At 40.0% G+C, this 25,294-nt stretch overlaps 1 protein-coding gene across 2 annotated transcripts in view; it reads right to left on the bottom strand.

Annotated features, from left to right (window-relative positions):
- Positions 1-25,294, bottom strand: part of epha2b (eph receptor A2 b) — a 50,314-nt gene that overhangs the window by 5,591 nt on the left and 19,429 nt on the right. The window contains exons 4-16 of one of the 2 annotated variants that reach the window (XM_041799020.1): positions 14,560-14,715; positions 13,734-14,090; positions 13,424-13,554; positions 11,432-11,603; positions 11,234-11,333; positions 10,492-10,547; positions 8,373-8,498; positions 7,497-7,682; positions 7,324-7,385; positions 4,244-4,453; positions 4,014-4,163; positions 3,731-3,924; positions 1,290-1,445 (exon numbers count right to left, since the gene is read on the bottom strand). In XM_041799020.1, coding sequence (XP_041654954.1) covers positions 1,290-1,445; positions 3,731-3,924; positions 4,014-4,163; positions 4,244-4,453; positions 7,324-7,385; positions 7,497-7,682; positions 8,373-8,498; positions 10,492-10,547; positions 11,234-11,333; positions 11,432-11,603; positions 13,424-13,554; positions 13,734-14,090; positions 14,560-14,715 — 2,056 coding nt within the window. Of the gene's footprint in view, positions 1-1,289; positions 1,446-3,730; positions 3,925-4,013; positions 4,164-4,243; positions 4,454-7,323; positions 7,386-7,484; positions 7,683-8,372; positions 8,499-10,491; positions 10,548-11,233; positions 11,334-11,431; positions 11,604-13,423; positions 13,555-13,733; positions 14,091-14,559; positions 14,716-25,294 lie in introns of both variants that reach the window. The other variant, XM_041799019.1, reaches the window with a different exon arrangement.

Here is a 25,294-nt window from a genome sequence, read left to right on the forward strand (position 1 = left end):
TCTCTCAAGCTTTGTAGTAACCTGCCACTCAACCAACATGACAAACTGCCGGCTGACTCCACTCTTGTTTGGCTTGATTGCTTAACCAGTACAAAAAGTTGGTTGTATTCCAAGTAGTTAATCTTCACTGTCTCATGATTAAAAGTATGACACAAAGGTTTCATCTTCCTGAGCCATAATGGAGACATGTTACAGTCCTGAAACACAGCAGTCAGAAGTCTTAATTACAGCCTTAATTAGTTGACGAGGATTCTCTTTGTTGACCATGAATCACTTGTCTGGCTAGCAGAGTGAGTCGTAAATAACTGCTGGTTTTTTGCAAGAGTGCTACCAGATGCCCTGAGATGGAAACACGGGGCCATGAAATCACACCATTCTGTATGACAAATACTTCAAAAGGCTTTCAACTGTGCTCTTCTTCCCAAATTATGAGCAAGACCAGCTGAGATATGTATGCCAGGGAGGGAAGGAGGTCTTTTGGCTTGTGCTGTGGTTAGTAGAGCTCTGGCCCTCGTTATTGCCCCAAAACAATTCCATACTGTGAGCTTCAATGGGTGTTTTTTTTCCTAAAAGGCTGAGTCCATTTCATCAAATTGCCCTCTTCGCAATCCTGCACATCTGAGAAGATCCAATTGCCTTAAACTACCTATGTGATAAGTTCAGGGGGTGCATCGTGAGTGCACCTCTTCAATCTTTCGTGCCGACTACGGGGCTTTGAATGTCGTCAATCTACTTCAGCTCCTTAATCTCCTTTAGTTGCTCCTGCTCCACGGGCAATTCTCTCCTCTTCCTTTCCTCCTTTAAAGTTAAAGAAAGCCACAAAGGCCTTTGCCCTTAACAGGCATAACTGGTGGTTTTTCAGGGCTCTAGCAAAAGAGCAGCTGAGCTCGTGTGTATGTGGGATGGAGGGATAAGAGAAAGGGAGAAGGAAAAGAAGAATAAGGACTTCAGCGACCACAAGCCACCACCACCAGTCTACCACAAATGAGCCCACTCCTTCTTCTTCCCTCCATTACTTTTTCCATCTCAAAGCATTTCTCAAGTTGTAACTGAGGTCTGAGATTATATCGTGCGCAAACTATTCTGCCGGCAACATTTTTTAGGATAACAGACGTGAATTACTGTGAGGGGAGTTTATAAGAAATGTATTCAAGGCCTGTTCAGTCTGATTGTTATGATTCATGGCATGATATGACAACAAAATGTTCATTCCAGCAGCCAAAAACATTCTTCTCCACTGTATTGTATACACAAGAGCATAAAATGTGCAGCAACCCGTGCCCACTTACTCATTCTTCATCTGTAAGACCTGGTCCATGGTGACGACCCCAGCACAGGTGAAGTTCTCACTGTACTGACTCATCTTGATGGACTCCAGCCACTCTGACACCGACCTGAAAGGGGAACCGTCCGAGCCGCTGGTGCTTGGCAGGCGGATGGATACGCTGCAAACACAGAAAAGTAGATCCAAGTGATAATAATCAACAGGCTTTCCCACAACAAAGGCGGATGACTGCGGTCTGTAATTACTGTACAGGAAACCAGTTGGTGATAAAAACCAGTTGAAGCAGTTGGAGCGAAAGCCGATCAAGATACGAGCATGACAGTGTTTAGTCCTTCACATTGTTTCTGGTTTTAATGCTTCTTCACAAAGGAAAAATATGCATTCAGGCTCAAACACAGCAGGGCGTTTGTATCCTGCTGCCAGGAGTTCACACGTTTCTTTCATTGGCCTGGTAGGTAAGGTGTCACTATGTCCTCTAAATGGTTAAAGGAAAACATCTTAAAGCCATTCCCTTTCTTCTCCAAACAACCCTTAACACCCAGCCTCTTTAAAACTGCATTAAAAGGGAGCTGCTGGTTTTAACAGTTTTGTAGCATGTGCCAGTCAAACATGAAGCCCATTCAGATCAGGAAATGTCAAATCTCTATAGACATTCAAGCCAAGCCCAAGTAAAATAAATCCACTTCAAGTCTGTCTTCTGTCTAAACTGAGACGTTTTTGTTTGGAAATGTTACTGTTGAGAGATGTTGAGTTTTTAATACAGCTTTGATACGGTTAATTTAGGCCCATCTATTAAAGAATCCAAGGCGCCAGCCAAAAAAGCCATTTATTTTACCAAACAGCAACCTCAGGTATTAAAATATGAAGCCAAAGAGGAAGTGCAATAAACGGCAGTTCCTCAGATGTTCATTTGTACAGCCTGGAATATTAAACAAATTTGGTTTGAATGGCTTGTACCTTTACCAGCACAGACAGTATAATGTTGAATTGTATTTGTGAGTTTATAACACGCCTTTTCTGATGACATTTAGGCTAAGAATTATGCCTAAACTTGCATAATTAGAGGGGCAAAGTTGGCTGACAGATAAGCATACAGTAGTTGTTTGCAAGATTGCTTCAGCTCCACATTTTTGTTTTTTACTTGGCTGATTTGTCCTTTTCAGACAGGGTGTGTGGCAGCCACGTAATGGCTGCATCATGACTAAATTTTCATTTCAGCATGCCTGCATTAATTTAGGGCTCACAGACTGCTTGTGATGGCACCACAGCTCATGCAGCTGCAACCAAGATGCACAGAGAATTTTGAGAATGGAAGACTCGCAAATCATTCAGGTTTCATGGCCAAGGGTGTGATGAATAGAAAACTATAAATAGGGAGCCATTTATCTTGCTTTAGTTAATATCTGTGTCCACATTTGTGGAATATATTTGGGTTTCTTGATGACCCTGAACAGCAGGAAAAACAGTAACTTACAACTGTAAATACATTAGTATGTCAGTTTACATGAGAAAAAATAAGTATGCGGCTTATTTAATCCTACCCCTGTTTTTCTTTAACCTGCTAAGACCCTGCATGCACTTATAACGACATTATATTTTGGCTTTCCTACAACATAGTAATCATTTCTGCTTTTAGAATTTTTAAGATATGGGATGTTTATTACATTTTGGGAATAGGATTGGGAATTTGGGAGGTAGGGGTTGTCCCATTGAATTTTCAGAAATTTTCATGGAAATTGTCAGGGAAATTAATGTTTGGAATTTCCCATCATTTCTTGTAATTTTAGTGAATATCTTTGTATCTGTTAGAGAATTTGCTTAGAAATTTGCTTGAATTCTTTCAGAGTTTTACATGGAATTTTTAGGGGGAATTTCTTTTGCAATGCTTTGGCTTTATGATGTAGTTTTACTGACAGATTTGGGGAGTATTTAAAGAAATTTCCAGTTACTTTTTATGGGAATTTGGAAGGAATTTGGAAAGGAAAATTTCAAAGAAATTACTGTTTAGAGGCAAGGTTCAACTTTAACTTATCGGGTCTTACTTATCCCAGAAAAGTGTAAGAAACTAAAATGCTTTCCTAACAAAAGCTAAGGTGTCAGGAGGTTAAAACATCTATGAGCAAATGCCGCTGCATTGCTGTGCTAACTTTCCGTTAAATGAACGATCAAGTACTCATAAAAAGACTTCATGACTTAGAGTGCTTATTATTGATGTTCCATAGAGAATAAATAAAAGATACACAACATAATAAATAAGAAACAAGAGCCACAAAGGAAACTGTAAAAGTGGTTAGGTTTTGGCACGTGATGACAAATTTGAACAAATTATTTGTTTCCAGTGTTGTTTCCAAAGAAATATTTGCTGATAATGGCAACAACTGAAGAGTCAGTCCTGGAGAAAACATTTATTTTCAGCCCTCAATCAGCTATGCAAATAAATCTTACCGTGGGTCAAAGTCTGCGATGGCCTTCAGGGAGTCTGGGCTCCTCAGTAACTTGTCCAGCAGACTGACGATGTCTCCAAAGCGAGGCCTCTTGGAGCGCTCCTGGAGCCAGCACTGCAGCATCAGTTGATAAACGGCTGAGGGACAGTCCATTGGCGCCGGCAGCCTGAAGGCCTCATTGATAGCCTTCATCACCTGGAAGAACAGTTTACAGGGACTCATTAGAGCTTCTTTTACTTGAAGAATCAACTTCAACTACAGGTAATGTAAACTCTAACAGTTACCTCATGGTTACTCATGTCCCAGTATGGCCTTTCACCAAAAGCCATGACCTCCCACATGACGATGCCAAAACTCCACACGTCACTGGCTGAGGTGAACTTCCTGTATGCTATGGCCTCTGGAGCAGTCCAGCGAATGGGGATCTTACCTCCCTGTACAGGAAAAAAACATGTTAGATACATGGGAACAAAAGCAGGACTTAAGAACCTAAAAACTGGATATATATACTCACACTGGTGGTGTACGTCCCCTCAGGATCATCCTCCAGCACCCTGGACAGACCGAAGTCTGACACTTTGCACTCCAGGGTGTTGTTGACGAGGATGTTGCGAGCAGCGAGGTCCCGGTGGACGTAGCTCATGTCAGAGAGGTATTTCATACCTGCAGCGATGCCACGCAGCATGCCAACCAGCACAAAGGAGGAAAACTCGCCGTCATGGTCCTAATGGCAGAAAAGCAAACACCAAATCTGTGTTTAGTTTTTCCTTTTCTTGGTTTATCTTTCATTATTTCAGTATTATTATCACTTTATCTGATTGAGGTTTTGCAGATTATCTTTGAGAGCTTTTTATAAGATTTTCTCTTCTTTCTTGTACAATGTCCATGTATTGTGGGGTTGGTGGGTGAAGCTGCTCATATTGTTTTTACTGATTATTCGTTTATGTAAAATACTTCATGTTGCAAGGTTTTGTTGTGTGGCAGATGCCTCTTAAACATGTCAATGCACTCATTCTTTACTCCATATTCACTGCACAGGGAGCTCTCTGTAGTGGACAATGTCAGGAACAAAACAGATTTTGGGCACCGATTGTGACGTCATTGTGGTCACACGATTAAAATGCTTGTCAACAATGACTGGGGATGTGCCACATCTCGTTTCATTGTGCATGCAGACCACGGTCTTGTATCTATGATCATCATAATGAAAAACTTTATCAAACAGCTTCTGGGTTTTGGGTAAAAAATGTTTAAAATATCAAACGTTCTTATTCAGTTTCTGTGCTCTTTATTTACGTTGTTTGTGCTCCTCTCATCCCTCTGTCATACAAGACAGCAGTCACATGTCACTCTGCACGTTAGAGCTTTGAATTAGTCTATTATGGTATATATTGCTGGGTAAGTGACCATCAGTTGTACTCTACTCCTATTCACAACCCATTATTGGATACAATAATTGCTCTACAGTATATTCATAGCTTGCATGCAACCTCCCGCACTCATGCAGCTTCCCCCTGAAGGGTAGGAAAGGCTTCCTTCTGCTGCACGCTACAGAGAAGGTGACAGTCTTGATTATCAACTATGTGTTTTAACCAGGATGATTTCTTTTTTTATTAAAAAAAAAAAAAAGTTACTGAATGTGCGAACTGATGAGGAGACAAGCCTGGGCTATACTTCTACAAAACCCCATCAGAAAAAGGAAACCCAGAGAGGAGCAGAGAGGAGAACATTGCTTCAGGCACCCCTGTTCCTTTACAGTTGACTTCTCCTAGTCCTGCCATCAAATATTTTAACCTGAGCAGAATATGACTGTTGGTACAGACTACACAAATTCAGCCAGATTTTGACCCGACTGCAACGCTGCAGCTCGTTAAAAAACATCAACCCTGAATATAAGCATCATGAAGCATCTTGTAGCGTGACATGATCATCGACGCATCCAATTTGGCAAGACTAGCATGTCAGAATTTTCCTTGTATTGTCGTCTAATTTGACACCCTGACTTGACACCAACAACATGCATCCTGACACCTACCAACAGAGGAGCATTTGCTTCTCTTTCTGTCATTATTTACCAGAGTGGCATCACACAAGTTCTTATTTTTTCTCTCCCCAGGTATTTGTTTGAGTAAATACACTAAAGCTGTATGCACTGGTAAAGTTACCTGGGTTATTTTTCCTTAACATTTTGTCACATTGATACCTCAAGGTCAATTCAAAGAAGAGCTGGTCTTCTTTGTCCTCTTTCTGAAACATCATGATGGGTCAATGATTGTGTATTATTTGATTTTTTTTTCTTCTTTTTCAAAGCAAAATACCACTAATTGACACACACACTAATTACACTTATTGACACACCTCCCTGACCACCTGTGAACTCGCATGGAGACAGCAGTGACATCAGCATACAATGAGCGGTTGGGATCACTCTTGTAGTGTGGCCAGACTGGAGGCCAAGATGGGTCAAGATTTTAGTGGCATAGTCAGACATGGTGCAGTCGAAAACGACCAAAGAAACTCATGCAGTCTGAGCTGGCCTTAACTGGCATTAAAGAGCTAGAATGCTGATTGACAGCTCATGATCCTCAGAATATTTTTAAGTAATATGAATTGACAAATACCAGCTATTTAGCACTCTCCTGTACTTTAATGGTGAATAATTTCTTACCCTTCAAACAAACAGTAGCACTGTTGACCCTAAAACATAATTAATGCAGCAAACTATCCGTACCAGACTTTAGGCCTGGTGGCACTGCAAAAAGAGGACTTTGGCAGATTTATCATAATGTAAACATCAACAAGCTAAGTTCAGGCTGGAACTTTCTTAAGTGCAGTATAATGGTCCAATGTGACAGAAGCTTGCATTTCAAATTTAAATCTTTGTTTTTCTGTGGTTATCAGGTGATGTAAAAATGCATTATTTTGACAGGATGGAGAATTAAAATACTCAGTGCTGCAGCTCCATGTAGTGGTCAACAGTAGCTGCAAAGGTCTTTTTGCCCTCCAGGCTACTACATGTGTCATGGGACTGAACTGCAAGCTATGAATTGGGTTTAGTATGCACAATTTTGGAAGATTTGGTATAAAAATGACTATAAATGGGTTCAAAAAAGTTTAGATTGGCTACAGCAGATTGTTTGAATAAGCAACTGTGAATAAGGCTGGTATGGCTAAAATTTAGGCTGCAAATGTGTAACTTTTAGCATTTGTTTATGTAATTTAGTTGTTCCCAGATGGTGGAGTGAGGCATGTCTAGGTGTGCATTGTGCTTCAACCATGCATCATACTACAGCTTAAGATAAGATTTTGCATGGATATGAAGATGGTGTGCCTTGAGCAAGAAATACTTGAAAAATCACCGGCCTAGAGGATACAGAAAGCCCAAAATGGCGTATGCACCATCTAGTGAATAGGGTATGATCTACGATCATGCAAGTTACCAAATTTTTGTCATCCAAACGTAGACGTTCACATGCTAACATAGAACCAATTGTTGAGCAAAATGGCCAAGGAGCTGATTTAATAATCATTTTAGCTCAGTAGCAACAGGTATGTAAAACATATCACCTGAATAAAAGTATTTTGAATACTTACCCGGAGGTATCTGTCCAGTGCTCCATTCTCCATGTATTCAGTCACAATCATCGCATGTTTGACTGCACATACAAACAATTAGAGCAGATCAGTTGCCAAAACCAGACCAAAATATGCATTTGAAATGTTAAGTAAAGTAAAAAAACGGCCACAAAACTCACAGAAGTCCTTACATTTGGTCACCACCCCCTCCAGACGGATGATGTTCTGGTGGGAGAACTGGCCCATGATGGAGGCCTCGCTCAGAAAGTCCTGCCTCTGTTTCTCTGTGTAGCCCGGCTTCAGCGTCTTAATAGCCACTGCCACCTCCTTCCTCCCTGGCACCTTCAGAATACCACGGTACACCTCACCAAACTCCCCTGAAGGAAAATAAACAACATCAATGAGACAAGACAGAGATATCAAACAAATATGTGTTTGATAGAGTTCTCAGGTTACTAGCTGCAGGGGATTTCTCTGCTGCAGCGTGAAAAGAAGGAAGTCTCTGCGGCTGTTTTGCCTGAGGCTCATTCACAGAGGTGTGTTCAGGCTGGGTGTTGAGAGAGAGAGAGAGTCTATTTTGTTTAATTAGTAGATGGCCTGTGGTGTGGAAGCATGGGAATCAGCTGTCACATGAGGAGAAAGAAGGGGGGCATGGTCGTGGGAACTGACGAGGGGGTGTATGTAGAAAATAGACGCTCGGTTCAAAGGTTAAAGGTGGTTGCACTTGAATAAACCTTTAATGAAAGATCTGGGCAGGGACCAGAAAGGTGCTCTGATATCTTTCCAAAATACTTTTTCAGAGACACTTTGTCTGAGTAATCGTTCGTCAGCTTGAGCCAAAAAACCTGCATCTCACGGCCAAGAGTTGCCAAACAACAAAATGTCTCAACTTGTTGTGTGAGACTCAGCCAGATCGTTTTTAATCTCGCTAAAGTAACCAATGTCAGTCAGCCTTTTAAGGTGGAGAAAATGCACAATATAAACAGTGAATTTGGGGATTGGAAAAATCTTTCAACATCTCAGAGTTAAGCCCCTCAGCAGTTTGTCTTAGCAGGGCCGTCACTCACCAGCTCCAATGACTTTCTGTTTGGTTATGTGGCTGGGGTGGATTTCAGTGGCAAACTTCAGGACGGCTGTGTTTGGGTCTTCGTACGTGTGCGGATCCACGTAGGTTTTTAGAGGCTTCAGTTGCTCTGTAGGAAAAAATATAAGAGACGTGTAATCAAACTAGGGCTGTCGGCATTAAAACATTACTCACAATGACATGAAGGTCCAAAATAAACAAATTATTTACACGCTACTTTGCTGTTTAAGGCATACCGCAATTAAACTAACATAGAGAGGAAACAGCTGGCTCACTGCGGTGTCTGCTTGTTTTCAAAGTGATGAAAAAGCTGCACCACTGCACCTTGGAAAGTCATTTTATTTTAAAAACCTTGCAGTCAGAAGTCAGATGTAGTCTGTACCAAACATTGCACTTTTTTTACCGTTTCCTTGTGTCTTCAAGTCATTTTTCTTTCCATAGCAAATTCCTTTTTCCTGTGGTTGAGCTAATGTTACTTTGTAGTCACCAGAAGTTCCAGATTTTTTTCAGTAAAGAAACAGGTTCATATATGAACAAAATTTGCTTAAGACTGAACAGATTTAGAAATAAAAGAATAACAAAGAACAGTAGTTTAATTGTTTTCCTTAATTGGATAAGTCAAACATAATGGAACCCCTGCAAAGTGTCACTTTAACTGGGAATTGCCGCACTTCATTGAGTCACTTTGTACATGCACTCCTGTATATTTCTTCATGTATGCCTAGTATAGCAGTTTTTAACACTATATATATTATATTAAGCTGTCTTCTAGTTCTTAATCATAGATTCAGACCACACTGATGTAGCAGCAAACTGTAGGCATGTTCTTAAGCAGTAGGCATGCACTTCTCTACATCTCTAGAAATCTTAAACTGTCCTGCCCGTAAGTTTGAGGCATGCAGGGCGCTAAGGATTCATCACAGGGTTAGATGTGCTACAACATGGGGCTTAATGGTGGTGGTGGTGGTGGGAGAAGTGGGGTCACCCCTGGTAATACGTCCAGAGAGGAGGGGCTCATGGCAGCCTACTACCTCCCTGGATGGTACCCTAGGCCAGTGGTTCCAAACCCTCATTCCTATGAGCCCCCCTACTTTACTCTAAAAAAAGCCAAGCCCCCTGAAGACCCATGGTAATATAAAGTGATTCATGCTGACTTTTGTGTAAAATATCAATTTTGTGTTTTACAACGAATTTAGTTAGGATGTGCAAATAAATTTTGACAAACGCAGACAACCCCCCCCCCCCCGGACCCCAAGTGAGAGCCAGTGCCCTAGGCAATGCTTCCCCTCCACATCCACCCTTTATTTCGCCTTGAAGGGATGGACTTAAATAGATTATTTTTCCATGCCCATGGTAATACCCAGGGATGTCCAGAGTATGACTGGGGTTGTGCCAGTCCTCCTACAATCTGATGGTGCCCTTAGGCAGCTTACTCACCACATCTACGCCTTACTTTAGCCTCAATTATTCGCCCAAACATGCCTAAAGTTCTGCATAATACTATGCGTCAACCTCATGTGACAGTTAAAGGCGGGGTAATGCAATTAACTGAGCATTTTTAACTTCTAGACAGAGCTGCTGATTTTAATTTTAACTTCAAGAAACACACAAAAACATTTCTAGAAATCTAAGTGTTAGCCTGATGAATTTCAGACATGTAAGGCATCAATTACCTTTGGCTGCCTCTACACTAACAGTGTCACAAGCTGATCCCAGGCTGGAGAAACCACTCTCAAATCATTACAAACCCTCTACAAACAATCTTTGAAAACTATTGATAAAAACCAAGGAGCTACCGCCACTGTAACATTATTCAGAAGTTTAACTAAAGGACTTTGACAGCTGTCTTTGTTTTGCAGACTGATGTATAAACTGGTTCATGATCAGGCACCACCACCACTTAAGCAATGTGTTTAAACTCTGCAGGAACAATGTCAGGGAGAATTGCTTTTGGACAATCTGCATTTTCAGTCACAGAAGCATGAGTGAAACTCAGTTCCCTCCCATATTAGAGACTGCAGAAGTTTTTAACACTAAATCAAACTAATTTCAAAAATAAGGACTATAGAAAAAAGAAGAGGTGAAAGAGCTTTTCTGTCTACCTGAGCTGGAGAAGTAGGTGTCCTCTGGTCCTTGCCGGGTGTGAGAGTTTCTCTTCCTGCAGAAAAAGATCTAAAATTTAATATCACACTTTCATAGAACAGATTCACCTTTAACTTTCATTTTCCAGCCTTAATATCAATAGCACATAGAAACCTTTGTAGCCATTTTTCCAAATGTTCTGAGGCTTGGAAAAGGATCCCGACACTGCTGCAATCAGCTTTTCAAACATAAGCAGCCTTTTGAAAAAGGCTAACCATAGACTGTGTTTGCTGAGCCGATTTTAAAGCCTGAAAGAGAGACAAGCAGGCAGGAGGGAGGCGGACAGACGGGCTACAGTCTGCTTCAGTGCAGGCACAGGTCACCTCTACAAAGTGCCTGCAGCCTGCTACAGAAAGAAACCAAGCCCCTCTTATCACCAACAATGTACCACCCCGGACCAATTTCCTTTCAAAAGACCCAACACTTACTAGAAAATAACCAATGAGCAATGACAAGGCACATTCAACGCAAATTCTTCCCCAGTGAGTGCTGGGACACAGAACCAGATAAAGAGAAAGAGAAAGTTGGCTAAAGGAAGAGAGAAAGAGAGAGGTGAGGACAGACTGAATGCAGAGGGCATTTGGAGGCCCCACAAAGGAAAAGCAGAAGAATGAGAGAGGAAGCTGCTGAAGCAGAGTCCATTCTGACTGATCTACGGGATGGACTGACAGACAAACATGAGAGCAGCAGAGGGATACTCACCGTCTACGAAGGAACAGCACCACAACCACGATGAACAACATGGCTGCTCCTCCGATCGCTGCACAGAAGATTACTGCTGTGTTGTTTTGAGTCAGGCGCTCTGCAAAAAACATCACAAAACATAGACACATATCAGAAAAACTGTTTTTCTCATCAAAGCATGTGCAACTTGTTTTTAATGTTGGTTCTTTTCAGTACCTTTCAGGGAAGTCTCAAACTGCTCCTCCATGCTGGAGCCTCCAGGGCTGCCGTCACTGCTGAGGGCCTGAACTCTGAACAGGTAGGCCGTACCTGGAGACAGATCACTGATCTGGACAGAATTCTTCTCCAGTATGAGGACAGTGTAGGTCGTCACATCCAGGTTATCATCCTGCAAGACAGAAGGAGGGAAGGCCAAAGGGAGAGTTCAGTATATTGAAAATTAAGACGTTCTCGAATAGATTATCATAGAAAAGCTAGCATGATTAGGCAAAACCAGCTGGTAAATATGTGTCTATCAGAGGTCAGAGACTTAAGAGAACCATTACTCTGTGTGGCATGTAGATAATGATATTTAATTGCCTAGATTGAGAGATTTTTAATATATTTTGTGGCAAAAGTAATTTTTTGTGTAGTGTCATACTTCATTTCTTTTTCATCCGTTTATCCATTGATCATCATCAATCAGGCCCAGTTCAAAAAAGTTAGGGCACTGTGTAACAACTAAATAAAAACAGAAACCAATGATTTGCAAATTTCCTAAACCCACATTTTATTCTCATCTCTGCCCATCTTTACTTCTGAGAGACGCTGCCTCTCTAAAATACTCTGTTTCCTTTTGAAAATTAACCTAATTCATTGCAAAAAAAACATTCCAGCTGTTTTTCATTAGTTCCACTTACTTTTCCAGCCTTTTGTTCCCCCATCCCTACTTTCTTGAGACATGTTGTTGCCATCAAACTCAAAATGAACTAATATTTTTCATGTAATTGTAAAATGTCTCGGTTTCAACATCTGATGTTCATTTATATTCTAATGTGAAGAAAATATGGGTTTATGAGATTTGCAAATCATTGCATTCTGTTTTAATTCAAATTTTATTGTATTTATATTGTCTTTAATCACCACTAGGTGATACTGATTAGTACTTAACAAGGTGAGGTTTAATTCTAAGCACTTCTTGAGTTTCCTTACCTCACCTGCACAAATCCACGTTTGTACTTTCCTTGTGAAAGCTGTGTATACAAATTGTATTTTTTTTTTCTTGTACAAACAAAATAAAATTTAAAAAATATAATTTTATACTGCATCCCAACTTTTTTGGAATTAGGGTTGTAGAGCGACTGGTAAATTGAAAGTATTGCCTTTTAAACCAGCTCCCTCTTTCTATTGAAAACAAAAATGCTCTCAACCAAGTTGTAAAGGTGGTGAGTAAGCTTATAGCTGAGACACTTCTTTACAGATCTTTCCTCTGTGCCACTGTATCTTTGAGCTCTGTTCTTTATGAATGTTGTCATTCTTTAAATTTTGAGTTTCAGCTTCTTCACTCTGTTTGTTGGTGTGTTAAAGGGTAGAATGTCACAGTTGTATATTTTGTCTGGATGCATCTTGAATTTTGAATAAGTATTGCCCTTATTAGGTTTTTTGGAACTGGGAAAACCCTCTACACAACAAATTTACCTTTCCAGGTACTGATATATACCTTCAACCTTGAACACTGAACCTAATATTGTTGTAAATTATTCGTTTTCAACTCTGTGAAGCATTTTGAATAGCTATTAAAGTACTTGATATTTACTAAACTTGCTTTGTTGGATAAATCTTATGTATTACAGTATGAATTTATCAAAATGAGTTTGAAATTTATTGTGAAAAGTGTCCTTTCCTGTGTTGTGTTCTGCTCTGCAGATATAACTTTATCTCATGATCAGGCTCAGCTAAGGAGTTCTGACCCTGATTTTGGGCCAGTTTCCAAGCATTATCTTTATTCTATTTAACTCACTGTGTCTGCTTAGATTTTTCAAAGAATGTCTTTGACATTTCACCTGTCAGATGCTTTAAAATCTAGTGTACACATGTGTGGTTTTGAAACTACAAACTCAGCTTTAAACATCTGAGTAAGACAAATGAACTTGTAAAAACATAAATATATATGAAATGACATATTGTAGTTCAATATAAGGAAGACGATGTAAAATCAAAGTTGCAGACCTTCTTGCGGTATGTCAGTTCATAGCGGATTGGTCGTGATTGGACCCTGGGTCGTGGTGAAACGTCCCAGGAGAGGGACAGACTGTTGGGGGTCTTCTCCACCAATCGCATCGTGGTAATCTTTGGTGGATCTGAGGAAAGAGGAGAAGAAAATTATTTGAGGGTTAAAATCTTATTAAACATGGCAGAAATTTCTACCAACACTCAGAATAAGAGAGTCTTCTCTCTACTGCCTGTACTCAGTGATAACATCTGTCATTACTGCGACACAGATAGCCTCCCTGCTCCTCCTCCTATCAGCAGCACTCACCTGTGTAGTGCAGAGATGTAGTCAGAGCGCTGGTGGATGGTCTATTACCACGTGGCATGATCTGACTGGCGAACACTGACACGCCACTGTGAGCCTCCACGGTGAAGGTGTAGTTGAGATGAGCATCCAGCTCGCTCACAGAAACCTTGGTGTCAGTCAGACCTGCGCTGGCCGGCTCATAGCGGATCTTCTCCCCACAGGGCTGGCACACGTCCCCCTCACAGCGCTGGCACTCAATGCTGTAGGTGATGTCGTCCCGGCCTCCGGTGTCTTTAGGAGGGCTCCAGGAGAGGAGGAGTTTTCCAGCGGAGAGCTGGGTGGTGGTGGCCATGAGGTTTTGTGGGGCAGAGGGGAGGCCTAAAGGAGATGATAAGAGTTAAGATGATAGTTTGATAAAGGGAAGAAGAAAACCAGGCAGCAAATAATGAGGCGGCACGACTTGTGGGATGTGAGTCTGTACTTCACAACAACCATATTAAAGCTAGGAGTGCAAACTCTGGGTGAAAACAGACGGTACTAAGAGCTCCAAAGCTGCACAGAAACTGCATGTTGTGGGCTTTGCTGAAAGCAAACAAAACTGCTGAACAAGCAGAAAGCTTAAACCTTTTACCCCTCGGAGAGCCCTAAAAATAGGCTGTGCCTTACATAGCAGGGTGACTTATAATCCAGATTTTATTGTAGCTGAACGCCCAAGTTTTAGGATTCTGGTGCTTTATTTAAGTCATATTAAAACTTTGCAGGGAAACATTTTAGATGCTTCTTTATTGACGACCTATTCTTTAACACTGGTACAAGGTTTTAAAGAAGGTTTATGAAGATTTGTTACCTGAGCAAGGTCCAGTAGGGGGGTCTGACGGGGCCCTGTAGAAACCATCCATGCAGGGACAGGAGGAGGCCCCAGAGTTAAGCCTCTGGGTATTTGCAGGACACGGCTCACACTTGTCACTGGAAGCTTCAGCTTTGAAGAAGCCAGGCTTACATTCTGCAAAGACAAAAAAATATTTACATTAACAGGTGAACAAGGACAATAGTGACTTCAGGCAACTTTTGCATTGCACAACACAGCCAGTTTCTCCACATCATTCGAGCCTGTTTGAAACACCAGTTATGCTGTGAACTATTAACCTATGTGCAACCTAGACAGGCTGAGCTATCGCATTACTATGTCAAGGTTAAAGGTCTGATTGGACGAGTGACAGAGATGTGGGGGGGAAGATGGAGGCAAGGCTCTTCAAAGTGTTCACTCTACCTTTTAGAATAGTCACTATGTTTAAATGCAAGTTAGGCTACACCTGTAGCTTGATTATGCTATTTAACCGGACTACTGCTCTTTTCTTGATGTACAGTCACTGCTTGGGAATCGATTTATTGACAGAAGCTGTCAGACTTACAAGTTTGCAGGATGTTCCCTTTTAGCTAGTACCACTGGATCTTTTTCTCGTTTTCTTGGTGCAAACATAAACAAACTTTGCAGCTCTGTGCATTTGTACTCTTCAGTTTACTTTTGGTACAAATAGAATCTACGCTACCATTTTAGCTTAAGGTGACATCTGAATGCAGACAACAACACATGCATAAAGCTATTGTCAAACACTTTGTTCATTCGACTTACAAGTCCCAGACAGCATCAGCAATAAATTACTTTTAGGACTTTTAGCTGAAGAAGATCTCCTGTGATGTTGTGCATCTTAAAACTGTTGCAAATCGAACTGCTTTTAATATTCAGCACATTTATATGCACAGCTAAGCCGAGGTACAAGTACAGCTTGATTAGCACATTCAACTGGACTACTTTCCTTGTCCCAATACAATGAAGGAAGTGAAGAAACATGTCCCCCTGCAATAGTAGTTTGTAATTTGCCACATTTTAGGGGTGCAAAATATTCAGTTTTTACCAATATTTCCAAACACAGGTATCATGATGATAAAATAGACAAATGACCTGCTACTGAAATTATTTTTTTCTGATTAAACAGCAAGTTTGAAGTGAGGTCCCCGCACACAATTGTGGCAATGGGCTTGAAATAACACAAAAATAAATTCTTCTTAGGTGTAAGAATTAAACTGACCAAAGATCAGACCTCAAACTTAAGACTAGGATCCATTCTAGAGTTTAAGGAGTGAGGATGACAGAAAACTTTCAGCAGCGATAGGTCCTCTGACTTGGCTGTAACCTTTTCAGCACTAACCTCTAAATTGTTAATTTGCCTTCATTATTTTTTATCATGCAATTTTAATTTTGCTATGCCATGATAAATGCATATCAGTTCCAAATTTTGGTTATTGGTTGCATGAGCTACTAATAGCATTCATGCATACTGACTTCCAGGTCAAAGCCAGGTGTGGAAAACTGGATCAAGCACAGAACATCTGCTCCATTCTAGACTGACTGAGACTTAAACATGCAAGAGTAAGTAGATCTTTAAGTGCATCATCTCTGAGAGAGTCTACTTTATACATTTTCAGTTGAACTAATATTTACATTCATATTCAGAGGGATTTTTAGTCAGACTTACACAACTATTACATTTCTTTCTGGATGTAACTATACAGACTGTCCATTACCACTAAGACACCGCTCACAAGCCCTACCCTTCCTGCAAAGCCGGCACTCCTACTCTTCACTGGTGCAGCCACCAACCCCCTCTGATTCTGAGTCCTTGCTGTGTCTTTCTGAACAAACATAACCAGTCATCCCACATTCCTCCACAGTAAGTCAATGAGAACTAAAGGCAACAAAAATCAGAAAAAACATAACAAGAGAAGCAGCTCAATGCAGAGCATTATTTTGCACTAAATCCTTCTTGCACTTATTATGTTTTGTCTTTCAGGGACCAACATGCAGACCACTGTAACTGTATCACCGAGATAAGATGACATGATTTCACAGGTCCAGCCCAGGATGAAGGAATACAGGTAGAAGATCCAGCTGTGCGTAGCGGCGCTGAAACATGAGCTTAATACGGTGTGAAATTTTGGAGAGAGCGCCCCATAAAGGAGAGTGAAAATGAGACGCCCCCCCCTCCTTTAACTCTGCGAGAGCATTCCAACGGCTGCTGCTTCATGTCCTCACACCATCACACATTCATCACACACGTTCAAGTTCATGCATGAACTGCACACATCCACCCACACCCCGATGTATGCACTAAACACACATACATGTATGCAAAGCACACCCGTGGACACATGGGTGATTCTGACATCAGAAGAGGGATTAAGTCTGCTGCCTGTCACCTGTTCATGTCCTTCTGCCAAGTCAATTCAGAAACACACACGCACTCATATTCAAACACGCACGCACATTTCCTTCCTTCCAAGTCGCCTGCAGCGTTTAAATAGCTCGTGTCTTCAGATGTTGACAATGCAAATGAGAGCAAACATGCAGGCCGAGAGAAGCAGAGGAAAAAGACGCGAAGAAGAGAATGGTTTGAGAACGATCAGATAAGGCAGAGAGAGTTGAAAATGAAGGCAGAGCAATAAAAGTCAAACATCTTCTCTGTCAGATTCCAGCAGAGGCGAGTCAAACCGAAGAGCCAGACGATATCAGATTCACTCAGAGATACTGTCTCGCTATGTCACTGTGGTTTATTTGAAATGAAGTCCATTTGGAAGGAACAAATAACTTCACACAAGACTGAAAGCACAAGGCTCCACTTCCATTTCAATCATAACAGGGGGATTTACTTGATTTATCAGGATTTTCTCCAAGATTTTTCTATAATTGTGGTTGATTGGTGTTGCTGTGGTACTATGAGGGGGTGTTTAAGCAGGACAACGCAACCCAATCAGCATTAAAATGTTAACACTAGAAAGGCCAGAATTACAGACCTACTAGAAGAGCTCATTTTGACTGCTTTTCTCCATTGATTAATACCCAATACAAACAAATTTGCATTTATTATGTAACATATTATTTTTAATGAAAAAAAATCCAAAATGTACATTTCAATAAGTTTCAAGATTAGGATGCACAATATAAATGGCATTTTATTAGTATCAGCAGATGTGAAAATTTCAGCTCATATCTAAACTATAAAAGTGATCTCTATCAGCTGTAAGTATTTGCCACATCAATAAATATTCCTTACACTTTAAAGTGTGTTTTAAGGACTCAAATGTGTTTAATTTGTACATCCTAAAACCTAAGTTAATGCTTTAAGAACTGTAGTTTTAGGCCTGAATTACATTTGAATATCAGTATTAAAAGCAGAATCATCTAAAGTTATTTGTCTCATTTCAGTGTATCAGATATCAGTTAAAATCCCATGTCATACATCCTTATTATAGGCATTTTTTTTAACATTATTTGTCACCACATGCAGTAAGTTATAATCATTCAAATTAAAATCCCTGTATTTTTAAACAGATGATTCATCTTTCGTTGCTCAGAGAGGAAAAATAACAACTGGTTTTATCTCATTTGATTGTGCATTTAATAATTTAATCCTACATTAAAGTAATAATGAAAAAGAATGCATACTTAAAGGTGTTATAATTTGGGGATGAAATTTTTGTCCTGATCACTGCAAAGTTTGGGGGCAACTTTTTCATGAATAACTGCAATGGAGATACCATCTACTGTTATCAAGTTTACTCATAATTTTGCTCTAAAATGCATAGATTTGTTGTGTTTTTCATGAATAAGATGCTTTTTTTGCTTTTAGACAAAGTAAAGTTTATACACAAAACAGCCAGGAAAATATTGTGTGCTAAGCTACAGCAACAAGGCAAAGGAGACTTACTTTAAAGCGAATTTTCATTTTTTATTTCCATTAAAATTTTTATAATTATAGTTTTTTGATTAAAACTTTTATTATTTGTATTTCTTTATATAACTTATTTGTTGTTTTGTGGTTGTTGATTTCAGATGTTTAGCTAGACTCTTCTGCACTAAAATATAAAATGAGCTTTAATTCATAAATAAAATTATCAGAAAAATTTTTAAGGTGCACCATACTGGATTTTTGACAACATCTGATATGTTGCTTTCAAAATAGTTGTAGTTGTTTGTGATTTCTAAATGAAGTTAAGACCTTAAACTAGTCTATAAACCACACAATTTAAAGTTTGAACAAGTAAACAAATGGAAATGTAAGGAAGGATGATGAGTAAAGAAAATACTCAAGCTGACATACGTCTGTTGGTTCAGCCTAAAACCCACATATTCATTTGTACGGCCAAAAAATTACAGCTGATAAAGGCAGATTTTTAAAGCCAAAATATCATCTGTAAATATCAACAGAAATGTTCCTCTCTCAGTACAATAAGTCACTTTTTTGCACAAGTATCTGCCAATACCAATATCATACCAGTTAATTTAGCATCCCTGGTAGATTCAGTCTCCTGAGTTTTGATGATAACCAACAGTGTTTTCTGATATGTCTCTTTCAAACCAGCCCTTGATCAGCACCACAAAGCCTCTCATTTATCCAGAGTAATAACAGCCTAAAAATTCCCCCGCCGGGCTCAATTAAACTACTAAAAATTTCGAATAGGTATAATAGAGAACTTGCACTGAGAGAGACGATGATTATAGCCAAGCAACAAAGATTAAGCAACTGCAGAAAATGTCACAGGTGCAGCAAAATCTATGCAGTAAAACCACTGCCTGTTGTCTTTCTAGTAATGTTTCTTTTTGGCCTTTAGTGCAACTTGCTAAAATAAAATTTTAAATAAGAACACAGAAACTTTTAATAAAAGTCAGGGACCAGTGGCATTGTACTGTAAATTAGCAAAGTTATTACAAATGTGGGGAAAAACTGACTGCCATGGTGTTTTTAAGAAAAAAAAATTAAATTAAATCCAGCAGAAATAGCTGAATAAATTGTTTTATTTTTAAAGCAAAATTGAAGGATTTAGCAAACAAGCCTGAGCAAACATAAGTGGTAGGTCCTGTAGCTGTTATCTATGGTTGGTTCATTAAATATCCAGGAGCAGAGATGTGTTCAGGTGCACAGAGAGAGTTTCGTACCAGAGCAGGGAATGTTTTGTATGCTCACGTACAAAAACTCAGAGTGGCAGTTTCACAAACAAGCAGAGGCAGCCTGATTGAGAGGAGGATGATTGGAGCAGAAGTGGAGGAAATTTGAGCAAACAAATAAAGATTTGCAGACATTTTAAGCACAGAGAAAATTTGAGCACAAAGAGGCATTTTTGGGCACAGAAGCAGGTTTTAATGGAAAGTTTGAAGAAAAACTAAGCCTAAAATCGCAAAGTCATGCTCCTAAAATGTTCAGATGTGCTCGAGTTTTCCACCTATAATGACTGCTCAAATGGCTCAGCTTCGATTTAGATCATCTCAGGGGGGATTTACTTGATTTGTTGTGATTTTCTTAGCTTTCATGATGACTGTGGTTCATTGGCTGTGCCGTAGAGCTGCTGTAAGGAGGAGGTTTTAGCATGACAACAATACAGAGAAAAGAAACCCAAGCAGCATGAGAAGAAGTTTAATTTTCTACATGCATGTTACTCAATCTTCATTTCAAGAAAGCAGCTCTTCTCTCCTTCCCAGCTGTTCCACTCTCAACCACTGGTACTCATTAACGTGAACGAGGCCGGGGTTGGGGCGAGGCAGAAGAGAGGAACAGAGGAGGAACAGAAGGTTCAAGAAAGAGAGAGAGAGAGAGGAATACTGTATCCTGCTGAGGACTGAAGAAAAGAAGGGAGAAAGAAAAGAGACAGGCCAGGGTGAACTCCTCCATTGAGAAGGGGCAACAGCTGCTGCCTACAAACCCCAATTCATAACCCTACCTCTCCTCCTCGTAATCCCTAAATTCCTTCCTCCCCTCCTTTCTCTCCTCCCAGTCTTCACTTAAAAAGGCGCCCAGCTAACCCATTAACATTGCTATTCACCACTGACCAACAGGCAAAGAGAATGCCATGCCATTCAAGTGCTGAAAGAGAAAACATACACACACACAAGCACTGCAGATGGGAATAGCCGAAATGCCACATGGCAACTGAATAGAGGAGGACTAGCCTCTTTTTGGCGCTACAGTGCAGGCTGCAATGCATCGTGGTCAGGACTGTGGAGATGATGGCCTTACGCTGTGAGCCGCCTCTATAATCAAGATGCATTCCAGTGCACACCACCCAACAGGAGCCCTGCAGCAGAGCGCCTTCTCTGGAGCTTCACTTTCAGCCCCATTCCTCTGTTAAAAAAGGTGACTGACTTTGTGTATCTTCAACAAATGAGTCACCATGACAGTAAAATCACTGGATGCCTCTGCAGTGAGGTGTTTAACAAGAGGATTCCTCGACAAAAGAGCAAAGTCCGGTGAAAGGAAATCTCTTGGTTCCACAGAGGAGGTGGAGCGCAACTGTGGATTGTTGCTGGACACAACAGGAAACAGGAAGTGTGAGGCTGATGCAGCCTTCCTTCCTTCAGCAGCCAATCAAAGCATGGAAACACAGCGGAGCACGACCAAAAGAGGATCCAGCACTCAGACCATTAGGGCCCAGAGACAGAATAATAACAGTGAAGGAAGCCAAAATGTGTTGACCTGACATGAACGTGTGCTCTAAATTCAAGGTGGGAGGGAGGCTTCTGAGCAGAGGAGGAATGTATTACAAAGTCATCCATGCTCAGAGTACATTTTTGATGTAACAAAGTAATGTGTCAGTTTAACTATTCAAGTAGAGTATTGTACCACTACATTTCCATAACAGTTATCCTTCAATGGAAGAAAATGCCTTTGCCACCACAAAACAGAAAATCCCTGAAGCATCTGCACAGTTTCTGTTTCTCTCCTGCTTTTGGGCAGGTAGCTGTGAACCAGCGGAAGTTGAACAACACTGGGCATGCATAGCTTGCTAATTCTACCAGGAGGACAGATGAAGACAGCATGAACTTTTCAATTGCTGCTATGATTTGAGCTCCCCATGATCGAGAATGAAACAAACAAGATAATCAATATTAAATGATTACTGTGCTATTTGCCGTTCCGGCCTGTTTTGTCTATAGGTGTTGTCATGTTGGTAAATTAGCGCACCCTTCCCAACAGCTCTCACTTGAATTTAAGGAAGGAGCAAAGAAAGTCACGGTATGGAGGACAGCAGAATAAAAACAGATGAAACCACCATAGTTTGAGGATTCTGACTTGGAACAATGCAAAATAACTTTAGCCCAATTTACTGTCTTTGTAAGCTGTGATATTTTGTGCCGTCTCCTCAGGTAATAACGGTGTAGGGCTGAATGGTTTTGGAAAATAATCTAATTGCAATTTTTTTCTCCAATATTGCGATTTAATATGCAATTATTCCTTAACTTTTGACTGGCATTGCAAATTGAATATGAATTGTTGCGTTGAAGGGTTTTTGTCATTCTCGTATTTAATGAGAAAAAAGGACCAAAAATAAAGGGAGGATTTTTTAAAGACTTTTCTAAAAAAAATGGCACTTGAATGATTGCATGATGTCATGCATAACATCTCTACTGTAACAAAAACTTTAAAACTGCTATTTTGACACAAATTTCAGAAATATTGCACCTTCTGGGATTTGAAAATTGCAGCAGGCCATATTGTGACTTCATCTAATTTTCAATTAATTTCCCAGCCCTATAACGAAGGCATTAAAGAGCCAAAAATGGGATCAGCAGAGTGTCTTTGTCTTGTGGTGTAGTCTGTGCAATAAAAATTTAGATGAAACTGCAATAGGGCCTAATGCAATTTTCAAACTGCAGAAGGAGCAGTATTTTCAACCTGAAATGTGCCAAAAAAGGAGTTGAAAAAGTTTTTTTTATTTATTTATTTATTTATTTATTTATTTTTTGCAGCTGAGATACTTTGCTCTACACATCATGCAAACAGTCAATTTATTCTAAAACAGTTTGCTGAAAATCCTGCTTTCCTAATTGTTTGTAAGTTTTTCTTATTAAAAATGAGAATGACTTGCAATAAGAGTAAAATTAACTGCAATTACATAATTTTAAAACCAATCACTAGTGCCTATAGAAGTGGATTTATCCTTAATTTATGCCCTTTTTTTTAGCTCTTCAAACAGCAACTCTGGATGACACCTGTGCTATAGACTGCTCTTGCTTATTCCATGTGCCCAATATGGGCCTTTTGTTTATGCACACTGACACTCAATTTCTACTGTTTCACTTCAGATCAGTGCAAAATTCTGATGAAGAAAGCAATCTGATAAAAAGTAGAGCTGCCAACTCCAGTGCATGGCTAGAAATACCAGAGAACTGCAAAGTATGATCTCTATCTCGCCTCTCATTGGCTTTAACTGATATTCTTATCAAAACAAAGAAGAAGCCAGTATGGGAGAGTGTCATGCCTTTGCCCACTATTGAGAAAAAATAACTACAGAATGAGATGCACCAGAAGGGATCTAGAGGTGTGTATACTCTATGGAGATTAAAATCTGAATGGGTATACTTCATATACTTCTGTATACTGTGTTCTCAGTAAGGCTGTTTAAGGCATGAGAATGGAAGAGCTTCATCACAGCGCTGATGCAGAAATGCAATGTAGAAACATCATTTGTTGCATGGCTGCAGCTGCCATTCTAGGCAATATGATGGCATTGAATCATTTAAAATTCACACGCAAAGGGGTCTATTTAATGGTAATTGATGGTGATACTTATAAAAACAAAAGGTGATTGTGTTTTTGGCTCAAGCAAGCAGCTCTAGTGGAGTTTTTTTCCATAATGTTGGACTTTTGAGCTAAAGTTGCAAAAGCCAGCCCATCATGAAATGCAAAGACCTCAGTGTATTGATTTCACTGAAACAGCTGTGCCTTAAACTGCATTCCTCTTATTACTTTGTTGTCAGATCATTAGCCAGTTAAAGAGTTATTTCTATAGACAGCAGAGTTACAAATTATGAGCCTAAAAAGAGGCGGTGCAATGCCAACAGAGGTGACACATTAAAAACAGACAAAATCAACTATGTAACTCCATCTAACGCATTACTTTCCTCAGTATGTAACAGTGACAGTAGTCTTGTACACCAACAGGACGTCCCAGGATGGCCCCTTGAGATGACGGCCTTTACTCTTTTGAGTTAAAACATGTAACAAACTTAAATCAGCCATTTTTCCTCCTTTTAGCTTCAGACTAAGGAACTGTTTGTCATTTGAGAGGCCCGTGTGCCTTGAGTGGCTCTGTGTTTGTTTATCAAGACTGAGTGCAGGGGTCTGTTATATTCTGGGAGTCCGAGTGGCTCTAGAGTGGGAGCCCCCCAAGGACCCCCCTTTAGGTTTGTCAGCAGAAGTTAAGATGGATGAGATGGCGACAGTGATGAATGCGTGCTCCGATGGATGGATGAATGGGGGAACATGAAGGCTTGACAACACAAATCGCCCTCAGGACTGGAGGAGTAAGTGGTAGCGGGGCCCCCACAATCGAGTCCAGCTCTGGGCTTTTAAAAAGGCAGAGAGGTCATGTCTGCCCGGGGGTAGATGTGAGTTAAACTGTGCATGGCTTACAGGGAGTCAGCGGCCAAGTAAAACAAACATATGCTCGCAGTGAGGAGGAGGAGGAGGAGGGAGAAAGAGCTGCAGCGGCAGACCGGAGGTTAAATTCAGGAGGACGTCTGGGGAACAAAAAAACATCTTGGAAAAATAAATCTTTTAGAAATAAATACAATGTCTAAATCTTTATCAGCTACCCAAATATATCAGGATTTAAGTTAGGGCTGGGCGGCACGGACCCAAAATGATATCTTTATATATTAAGCTGAATGGTAATGCATGATGTATATCTTGATATTTTTATGGTTTTAAAATATCAGAATTATAAACTTTGATATGATTCTAGTTCAAATCAACTAATACTGAAATATGTTTGATATCATGATGATAAAAATCATACACACCTAATATTAGGATTTTTTAGGGCCTGAGCACAGACCTCAGAACAGTAACACTACTGGAATGCAAGGTGTTATTATCCCTCCAAATACTTATTTCTAGTGCTGTCAATATGATAACTACTTCAGTTATCAAATACTTCAGCTATAACTTGATCTATTAGGAACTTCATCTGCAAAGGGATCAGTGGGTATTCAGGTAACATACACACACATTTAACATATGACAGTCAAAGGTGCTAAGTGATTAAAACTTGTGCACCATTATAAAAATGCATTACAGCTAAATATGATAATCCTTTAGTACTGTGACTGATCCAGGAAAAGTTTGACCAAGTATAAACTCAATGAATGCTGTCAGACAATGCTGGATTCCTAAAGAGGAGAGACTATGCACCCACTGCAGCCAACAGGAAGTGGAAACAGAGCAGCACTTTCTAACCACCTGTCCATTAAACAAGGACATCAGTTCTTTCATTTTTTTCTCCAGCAGACAAAAAAAAAAAAAAAAACATCAGGATGGACAACGAAGAGAAACTATATCTGCTGGGTGAAGTGCAACAGTGCAAATGCTGCAGAACATTACACAACCAAAAAGACTCCTTATGAACAGGAAAGTCTGCTCATCAAAAAATAGAATTTACAATTTTTTATGACCATAACTTTAACCCCAGATTTCTTAAATCCAAATACTTTTTTTCTGTTATTACGATTGTTATTATTAGAAAGGTGT

Source organism: Cheilinus undulatus, linkage group 11 (genome assembly GCF_018320785.1).
Source record: "Cheilinus undulatus linkage group 11, ASM1832078v1, whole genome shotgun sequence".
Lineage (NCBI taxonomy): Eukaryota > Metazoa > Chordata > Actinopteri > Labriformes > Labridae > Cheilinus > Cheilinus undulatus.